Source organism: Pungitius pungitius, chromosome 10, assembly GCF_949316345.1.
Source record: "Pungitius pungitius chromosome 10, fPunPun2.1, whole genome shotgun sequence".
In the NCBI taxonomy this organism is placed as follows: domain Eukaryota; kingdom Metazoa; phylum Chordata; class Actinopteri; order Perciformes; family Gasterosteidae; genus Pungitius; species Pungitius pungitius.
In genome coordinates, this window is record NC_084909.1 from 810,524 (window position 1) to 820,859 (window position 10,336).

At 47.7% G+C, this 10,336-nt stretch overlaps 1 protein-coding gene across 3 annotated transcripts in view; it reads right to left on the reverse strand.

Annotated features, from left to right (window-relative positions):
• lrp1bb (low density lipoprotein receptor-related protein 1Bb) overlaps positions 1 to 8,606 on the reverse strand; it is a 209,423-nt gene extending 200,817 nt beyond the window's left edge. For 2 of the 3 annotated variants that reach the window (XM_062565193.1, XM_037487848.2), the window contains exon 1: positions 8,417 to 8,604. In XM_062565193.1, the coding sequence (XP_062421177.1) occupies positions 8,417 to 8,507 (91 nt within the window). In that variant the 5' untranslated portion in view covers positions 8,508 to 8,604. Of the gene's footprint in view, positions 1 to 8,416 lie in introns of all 3 variants that reach the window. The other variant, XM_062565194.1, reaches the window with a different exon arrangement.
• Positions 8,607 to 10,336: the final 1,730 nt, after the last annotated feature.

Genomic DNA, 10,336 nt, shown 5'->3' on the forward strand with positions numbered 1-10,336 from the left:
CTCACAAAGGGCCTCGGCTAAACACAAACCAGAGAGAGCGCGGACCGGGCTGCAAAAAAGACGAGAAGGAGTTTAAATTGTGTTTGGACTCTTGTGCGCTCGCGTTGTTTCGCTGAAACCAAAGAAGAAGCGTTTCGTTCGAGAGGAAGAACTCTCGGGCACGGCGGCTGCTGCGGGGTTTTGTGTCAAGTTATGTTGAAAACAAAACGACAAATATTGGAATAGGATTCATTCGATGCTTAACGGTGACGAACAGACATCAGGTCTCAAGTGTGTAAAAACACACTTTGTCTTTATGAAAAACAGGACTTGATGTCATCACCTCGGGTACTAAGTTCAACTTTAAAGCCATTTCTCACCATGTCTGTGAGCTAATGCGTTTCCAATAGTTGAACACTATCCTGGTTTGACCTTTGCTTGTTCATTTTCGACCATTGGTTGGCCACCTACAACTGCATAAAGTTTAATTTGCACTTAATTACCGCTGCACACCTTTCACACGCAGCATCCAGCACGCAGCAAACACACAGGTGGCTGCAGGACGCAGGCACATTCATCTGGAAGCTCTTGGATTAAGCAGTTTTTATTTGCCTTTTACACTCAAAATATTTTTCAGTGTGTGCTTTGCGGCTAAGTGGCTGCACGAAAAGAAGCAAAAAAAAAAAAGGCCTGGTCTCGTTTCTGTTAAAGTTAAAAACGCTTTATTTTCAAAGTGGTTCAGGTTTCCTGTCAAGACCCCAATGAATGCAAATGTGGTAATGTGCAGACCCCGAGTAGGTGTGAATGAGAGGAGAGTGTGTAGTTACTGACTTATCATCAGGCACCGTGCAAGTGAGAGATACCTGTGACAGCCGACATGTTTAGGGGGCCCCGAGTGCTTAATCTGTGGTTCGCCGCCACGGAGCAGTGAGGCGAATCACCAGAGAAAAAGGGGGGGGGGGTCGGTGGAGGGGGGGGAGCAGCCGCACGCGAGGAGCAGGAACAGGAGAAAAAAGCCACGTCGGCGTTCTAATCGAATCAAAGAGTACAAACAAACATGGGTGAACTGTCTGTGATTGATGGGAACCCAGTTAATAGGAGTCCCCATCCAAAGCACTGGGGGGGGGGGGGGGGGGGGGGGGAGATCGACGGCCGCTCCGGAGCATGCGGGGGGGGGGGGGAATCATTCGGAATGAGATTGATGACAGCCAGTGATGATGCATTTGACAATCTAATTGGAGAACAAGGTAACTCAGTGACAGTGCTTCCAGCAGACCGAGCTGGGTCCTCGGGGGCCGACACCCTCGCAGCTGCTGGGAGTGAATCGACGCGCGGTTTCATCTTTGATTTTCAATTCGTGCACTATTCCATGAAAGTGCATTAAATTATTCAAGCTTAGTGGCAATCTCACAAATATTTTAGACCCCAAAAAAAAAAAAAAACCCTCCTTTACGGCGCTGTCAGGCGTGGGCATGAAATCGAAGGAATCGGGCTGGTGGATATTCTTGGAGCCGCTCAGAGCAATTGACAATAAACTGGCTGCACATTTGATGCAGCCACTCGTTGCTTTGCACGCAGGCATGAAAACGATGCCAATGATTTCACTTTCTGTCCTCCATCTAACTGGACCGGGCTCCAGTGAGCTCTGCCAGGGAAGCCAGCCATGACACAAACACACACACAAACACACACACACACATTGAAATTTTCTAGTTTTTGTATGTGTGTTTTTTTGGGGGTTTTTTGTAATGTGTGTTCACACGTTTGTGGACACGCTCCATGGCTACAACGCATTGTGTGAGAGAAGGTTTTTCCTTTGGCCCGCCTAGCTGAGAAGCCTTAATGAGCAACGCGTCGGCTAAATGCTGCACAGCATGCGCTGCCCTGCATCCTTTACTAAAGATCATTACATTTTCTGTAATAATCTCCCAGGTATTTAATTAAAAGCAATGGCTTGTGAGAGTGACTGAAAAATGAAAAATTCTGTTCGTTAACAGTATTTTTCATGTTTTAATCCATGAAAGGAAAATGATGGGCCAGTACAAAGGTGCACATTCACATTTAAAAAAAACTTTGATGCCTTCATTTTTCTTAATTGCAGAGTGTGCCAATTTCTCTTTTTAGCAGGCCACAGCGAGGCATCACCAACTGGCCTCAGGTTTGTCTGCGGAACGGGGGGCTTGTTAGGGGATGGATGAATCCCTCCCCTGTTCTGCCTTCGGGGGGGCAGAGTCTGCATGATGGAGCTCTGGGCCTTCGGTCTGTGCCAGGTGGCAGCTGGGAGAGAGAGAGAGAGAGAGAGAGAGAGAGAGAGGGAGAGAGAGAGAGAGAGAGAGCCAGGCTCTCGGCAGCCCTCACCCTGGTCCTCTGGCCGCCACCGTTGCCTTTGGACACTTTACGGTTCTTCTGACCCGCAGGAGCCATTTTTCCCCAGAGAATCCGACCTTGGTGGACTCGGGTCGGCCTGGCGACGCCGAGGTGTGTGTGTGTGTGTGTGTCCCGGCGTTCACTTTGTTAGAAAACGATATGCTGGGCATTTTTTCACCTCCGTGGAAACTTTAATGACAGAGGACCACACGCAAGGGAGCATCCATCTGCACACTGTTCGCCTACATCAGATTCTGCTGTGGCTTGTTTGGACACCCCCCCCCCCCCCCAGTACCGAGTGATAAATCAGATCTTAAGGCCATAGGCTCAGTGCACACCCCCTCATACATTAACCCGGGGGATCTCCATCATGCCAGTTTAATATTTGGATGCGAGTGTGCCAAGAAATGAGAGCGATTTCCTTCAAACAACAATGAGAAAGCGGTCCATGCAGGGTGAGCTAATGGCTACATCTTTACCACTTCTTGGTAAAGGAGACCCTCCCCCCCCCCCCCGTAGCTAATCTTTAATCAACGGTATGTTTCATCATGTTAAATTTGACTGCCCTTAATACATCAAGTTCTGCGTCCGAAACCTCTTCAATGTCTGACTGTGAGACTCCACTAGAAAAACATCTCCAACTTCTGCTCATCATCAAAAGCACCTTTCATCTTGACAGACACCAGTGATAAGTATAGCCAGTTAAATGTTAGCCTAAAATAAATACCAGAATATCTAGTGTATACCACGGTGCACATGTCAAACCAACTAGTCACGAGCTGCAAGGATCCACCCCCGTCCCATTGGACGTCCATGTTTGCAGTGCACACAGCATTAGGCCGGGTCCATCTCTTCAGGGGTACTGCCTCCATCTAGCCTTTTAACCCCCCCCCCTTCCAAGAATACACTCGATGCACGCCTTACTTTTCAAACCCTACTTTACTTTCCAAGAAGTCCATGGTGATATTCACCTCTGATAAACCGTGGAATAGTTTGAATTTATGTTTAAGCAGATGGTTTGGCTTTCTCCCCCCATTTACCAGGCACATAGCATCACCCTTACATTTCATTTTATGATGCATTATATCTTATCCATCACCCACTAATAACCACATGCTCATCTCGACTCGTGAAGGGAGCCGCTGCCCTTACGAGTCCCGCTTTCATTAGCATATTTAGCAATAAAACAGTTATGCCTTCCTCCATTAATAATTTACCTCCTTTTTATCATCGAGCAGCCATCTTGGTGTACAGCGGAGACCTGCTCTTGGATTCGACTCCGGTAAGACGGGGGGCTACTCCTCAACTTATCGATTTGTTATTTTTATCATTTTAAATCCTGTAGCTTTTCGTAAAAATCAACTACGCGAGCCCACATAATTAGGTCCGCCCAGGAGATCAACAAAAAAATCTTTCACACGGGTCAAAAATGTAACTCCTCCTGCTATTGGTAATCGATGACACAATCAATTCGCAGCCAATGGTTTTTCACAGCCACGGAAAATCCATTCCACGTGCAAATGTAATCCATTAGAGAGGTGATATTAAAAAGGTGACGCTATCAACATCAAACCGGCTCCGGTCAATAACTTTGTTCCACCGGAGTCAGCCGAGCGCCACCGTCACACTGCGTACCGCGATGAGACGAGCAGAGGTCGCTGACCCCCCCCCCCCCCTAGCTCGAGGCCAAACTTCACCTCTGCCCTGAGATCGATGCAGGAGCTCCGTGACAGCAACACTTAGCTGACATCACCACCCTGGTGTGCCAGCTGTTCTGATGTCCTCTCACAGAGACTGAAACACTAGTTAGTACCACGTCTGAAGCTCTACTGGGGGAGGCGCCAGGTAAGTGCCCGTGTACAAACCCGTCACCCCCGAAGACGGGCCGCTCTGGATTTTCCAGACGAGACAAACTAAGAGAAAATGGGACGTGGATGCCAATAGTAACGCCATCAGGTGCCCCATTACACAGGTTCTCCCTTCACTGTGCCAGCAGACCCCCTCCCTCACAGACCAAAGCCCTGCCCTTCACCCCCCCCGTCCTCCGGGTGCGCGCTGTTTACTCCGTCCGTGGAATCTACATGTTGTATCTCCAATCAATGGGTCAGGACGGCAAAAAGCCAGGGTCCCGAGGATCACCTATCGCTGAGCTCGACACTTTCAGAACAGGATGCGGAAAAAAAAAGACTGGGGCTGCAAAGGAGGCCTCGCAGCTGGAAGGCTCGTTTCTCGTTAATACTTTCCAGTAAAGAAAAAAAAAAAAAAAGCTGTATGAACAGCTATGAAAACAGAAATCAGTCCAACCTTTGAAGGTCAACCGCTAGTCAGTGCGCAGCCGTATGAAGAGAATATCCTGATTCTCCTACAACACCAGCTCATTGCAGGCCGGATATCACAGGAAGGGCTCGGGATCATTAAGCACCCAATGCATTTTTTGGTTTAGTGTTGCCAAAGACAAGTGATTTACATAAACATCATTTGGTTGCAATCCATCACGTCCATGGGCAATTGTAGTGACCAATTTCTTGCTTCCGAGCCATCTACTAAATGAGCACGGATAAAATGGTGACATTAACATTTATTTAACCCAGCGGCACTAAAGAAGCAGAGTTATAGATAGTACATAGTACAGATGTCGGAGATTATTAATGCCCAACCCGACCGGACTGTGGCATGGTGCCACTGGCCAACACTTTGGCTTCAGATACACAGGGATGCGGAGCAATTACGGCACTTTTTAAATGCCAAACAATAAAAAGGTCCTGAATTAGGGTGTCACGATTTTCAAGTCAGAAGCGCGATCGGTGAAGTATTTCTCCTCTTGTGCTGAGGGGTGAAACTACAGATCGCGGGATGCAGAAGATTTAGAGAGTGCACTTAAAATTGATTGTGTGTCTACATAGCTGTGTACTGTGAAGCATATGGGCGGCGAGGGGGGGCATCATGTTGCAATCAGGTGCACCTCGTAATTTGTGCTCTCGTGCTTTTTTTGAACGAAATAAATTGAAATACATTATTTTCATTTTATATTAGAAGAAAAGAAATATTTAAATTGTCCCGTATAGTACATAAGATAAAATATCACTCTCATATCATGTTGCTTCGGTTGTAAGGAAGAACATGGAAATATAAATCAGAGTCGAGGCAGGAAACCAATAATCCGTTGATCTCATTAAACAGGTCTGCATCTTCTAGCCACGACAGGAGCATCAGCGCTTGGAAGAAAATGTTTGAATTGAGTCGCGGCTCCTCGATGGAATGAACACGTGTCACTGTGATGATGAAAAAACAAGGTGTTAAAATCCTAGAGAATCACTACTACAACGTTCCTCATGTCACTAGAGATTTGTTTAAGTTGGTCTATGGGTCTAAACATTGGTTTACATCTAAAAAATACCTTATCGGTCATGTACATTTATTTACTATTTATTTAATTTATCTGCTGTATTGTCCAAAATGTTCAAGTCCATGGCTTTTTTCAAAGTAACTGGCCGACTTTAAACGGTACCGTGATGCACTTTCATAAAGGTTAGAGGACTCACAAGAGACATATTCTTTTTTTTTTTTAAATGGAAAAATAATAATCTAAGCAGCACAGATTGACGTATCCTGCTCCACACGGAGTGGGAAGCACACAACAAGTGCTCCAGCACAGACCCCAACAAGGATGAACCGGAGGTGGAGGCACCTTCAACACCTTCAGCCTAATGGCTAAGCAGGTTGTTACCTCCATACAGCGGAGACCTTTGTCGGACTTCCTTTAATCACGCCTAAATCTAGCATTTTCTCCTTTTAATTTCCCCAGTTAGATGGAAAGTTTACAGGTCAGAGTCTTTGGTTGACACTCAAAGGCTATTTTAAAACATGCATTAATTCAATTGGGGTTTAAAATGAGGGAAAACCTAGAAACCCCTTTTGATATTTTCCTATTCAACGTACTGCATATCGACATCCCCTCCATCAACTCCCTTCTCAAAAAACGCATGCACGTCTGCGACGCGATTTCGCCATTTGACTTAATCAGCTTCCCGAAGGCGGCCTTTCCCCCGGCTAAGTGAATGGACCAATCTGAGTCTTCCACTATCATCCTTTTATAAACGGCGCGTGTACATTCCAAACCACCTTCAGCCGCTCGGGCTACGTGGTGATTATCAGTCGCTGAGGTCACATGGATCATGGGTCTTTAGATTGCTTTTGAATAAAGGCTCCAATACATGCGCTGCCATGGCGGCTCAATGCTAGACGTACGGCAGTGAGTGGGAGTGGGGGGGGGGGGGGGATTCACGGCATTGCCATTCCGTGAATGAACTGGAAACGCTTCAAACTCACACAGCGACTTGGCATCCAATCCAACTAACGCCACCACAAAGCAAATTCATTTTGGACAAATTAGGCCAACAATCAGCTTTGGTATTGGAAGGAATAAAAAAATGCCATCATGATTAGTGTCCACTTAAGACACAGCCACGAGAGCTTTCCTTTGCTCTCGGTGCAAATGCAGGGGAGCTGGACGGCGCCGGCCCAACGGACCAAGATGTGGGTCCCCGCCACACGCTCAGATCTGCATCTGTGCGTCCGAAACGGCTCTCGGTCGAAATGTCCTGAAGACAGCCAGGAGGACACAGTCCAATGACACAACATGCTACCACTTTGATTCAAGCTATATTAATAAAGCTCAGCGCTGACAAGCAGTCACACGTTTCACATTCGGACAGTTTTGAGAAGGAAATGCAGGTGGGCGTTTTCTCCCCCCCCCCCATTCCAACACCTTTACAGCAGAGGCCAGGAGACAAGGAGACAAATCCAGCTTTTCATTTCATGCAGAGAGAGCCCTGAACAGTATTTTTTGCGCATGCTTGCATTTCCATGCAGGGTTCAAGTCCCTGTTTTTTGGGGGGAGGGGGGGGGGGAGGGGGGGGACATTTGGTGACATTTGGGACGGTCTGAAAAACAGCCAGGCCGGTCATTGACATGCTGGGGAATGACGAAGAGAGCAAACTGTGGCCTCAAGGCCAGAAATTGCAGGTTAAACTATGTTTCGCTGTTTCATTTTGCTGTTTTATCGCTTCATGGAACTGCTGTTGTTCACAATACGACGGGGGCCAAAAATTCATCATGTGTAAAATTCAAATGGCAGCCGGGTCAACATTAAAATCCAACGCAAAATAAGTGAAAGCTGAAGCATTATGATAACTATTTAGGCACAAAATGATGGTTATAAAACTTGCCGATACTAAGTCTGTGATTGTGGGAGATGTGGAGCACATAAACCGATATTGGGCTTGAACTCTGTTCTGCAAAACGAAATATTCCGAATAGGTGAAGCCATTTGGTCCTTGCATGCCATGTGAACCCCATTGTGGTAAAATAAAAGAAAAAAAAGAAAACGTGAGACAGCACTCTGCATGTTTCTGTCATTCTGAAGCAATTTGCCGCTTCCCCAAAGCACCGGAGAGCCGCGGGGAGCGCGCGGAGGTCGTCCTATCAGCCGCGTCTCGGGCCGAAGTCGCGGTGATCGGCACAGACACGAGCTACGGCTCGAGGAGGGAGGCGCGGGGGGGTGGGGAGGAAGGGGAAGGGGAAGGGTGAAACACACTTTGTTCTCGGGAATATTTTCACCTGCTGCACCGTAGGATGAACCGCTGCTGCGCGCCTGCAGTCACAATCTATTGAGCCCTGCAGGAAGGGTCCTGAAAACGCAAAAGAAGGAAAATGCGCGAAGCACCGCTGAACGTGCCCGGCAAGTTCCATGTGTTCCAATAAGAGGCGTTGTGGTATAATAATAATAATAATAATAATGCTATAGTGCAACATTTTAACAACCCGGAACTCAATGGGCAATGCAGACGTCCAGTGTGCATCAGCCAAGATAAGATTAAAAAAAAAATTAAAAAATGATGAACTAGCAATTTTAGATGATTAACTCTTAGTCATTCATGAACTGGGGCTTGAAACACAACGTGATATCCAGCAGCTGCATCGCATTAACCGGACCGGACCGCACTAAAGGCGGCCCGCGGTGCCAAGTTTCCCCGGACTGCGCATCCCCGACGGCCCGGCTCGTTCTTACCTCTCCCCTCGTCCGACACCGCCGACGGTTCGGCGCCCGGAAATAATCCCGAGAACAGGGCTAGAAAAACGACCAGGAAAAACTCGGACATCTTCTCAGGAGAGCGGGCTATAAAGAGCCACGGCGACGCTCCCGGTCCGGGTCCGGTCCGGTCCAGTCCAGTCTCGCCCCCCCTCCTCCTCCTCCTCCTTCTCGCCTCCTCCTCCGCCACCACCCGGGTTGTCGAGCGCCGTTACTCGGTGAGGTCCAGCGGAACCGGTGCAGCGCTCCCTCCGCTCCGCGACACATGCACACTGCCGCTCGGTGAACGGGCGAACACACGCACCGGAGACGGCGGGGAGATCAGAGTCAGAGGCGCACGAGGGGAGGGGAGGGAGGGGAGGCGAGGTGGGAGTGTAGGAGGATAAAGAATGAGTACGTTTCCTTTCTCTCCTCACTGATTAAATGCCGTCAAGGTGGCGCGGCTCCGTCTGAAATGCATCATGCCCGGATTGGTTAGCTGTGCCGTCGGTGCAGTGGGTGTCAGTTTGATGTGGGGTGGGTTGGAGCAGGGGGGGCGCGGGGGGGGGGGGGGGGTCCTAATTACAGAAGAAAAAGTCAGAGAATGAAGGAGGAGACATCGAGTATCTTGGATCCCACCATTGAGTTGGTAATCAGCTGGTGCCCTGTAGGCCTACATGCTATTGGACACCAACGTGTTTGAATATACCAACGCGGAGCTGTGGGACTGTTTAACAGTGGAGGACACACCAAACTGTCCCTTCATTGGACCAAACAGAACACTGCAGAATTGTGTCATTTAACATTGATCTGAAAAGAAAGCAGGAACACTCAGGGATCATTTAGGACCATGTGAGATGCTGTGGTTTACAGTGTCAACCTGTAATGCACCAGAATTTCATGGAGGAAAAATAGCGGCCTTTTTAGTCCTGTACGTTCACACAAAAAAATAAAAACACACACACACACACACCCACATTCGGGTTGTTGCTACCTTTGTAAGGGTGGTTATTTTTGACAGGGGGAAACAACAGAAGCTCAGCGAGAACAAATACGTTGCGAGGACTGGGGTGAAGGTCTCTTTGGTCGAATTCAGCAACAGAGACACGATACAGCTTAAACTGACAGGTTAATGGCAAAAATAGATTAGGAAGTATGCACTGAGTGAGAGAGTATTGAGGTGCAAAATGTGTCTTGCTAATCCTCAGGCAGGTTGAGAAATGTCACAGAGAACATGATTTTTGGCTCAACAGTCTTACACATTTTTACGAGGGAGAGTCAAGGATCAGCAACACTGGCTGAAAGAATCATGGGATATTTTCCTCTCAAAACCTCTAAAATGCAAAGTTCAATTTAAGGGTATTAGACGGACCAAAGCGTTGAATAATTGCATCTTTTAAAGAAGGTCGTATCTATTTTGGGTCGGGTGGACTAGATAAGGCTGATAATAAGGTTAGTAATCTGCTCCATCGGCAGAAATATGTGGTACCAGAAACTCATTTTCGGTTGGACTTGCTCAACTTGAATAATTTCATTAAAATGAATTTAACGCATCATTTGAATGTGTATCATTTTAATCCTGCACCTGGAAGGTGTGCAGCAGGTTTTTTTGCGTACCTTCCGTCAGTGGATATCCGGAGCAGCCCTGTTGTCTGATCCCAGACCTCATCGAGTCCTCCACCCCAGTCACCTCCAGTCGGCATCAGCGTGGTTCCTGGTTCGTCATCAGGTTGCTGCTATTCCTCACACCACCTCCACCAGTGTCTGGACTCCAGGGGGATTGGGCCCATTGGACCTCAGTAGCCCTGCCTTCGGGGATAGTACGTCATGATGGAGCCCAATCGCCAAAGACCTTGCTCAATTCATATTTTGTGCTTGTGTTATAAATTATGTTTCACTATTAATTGAGTCTCTCCTGAT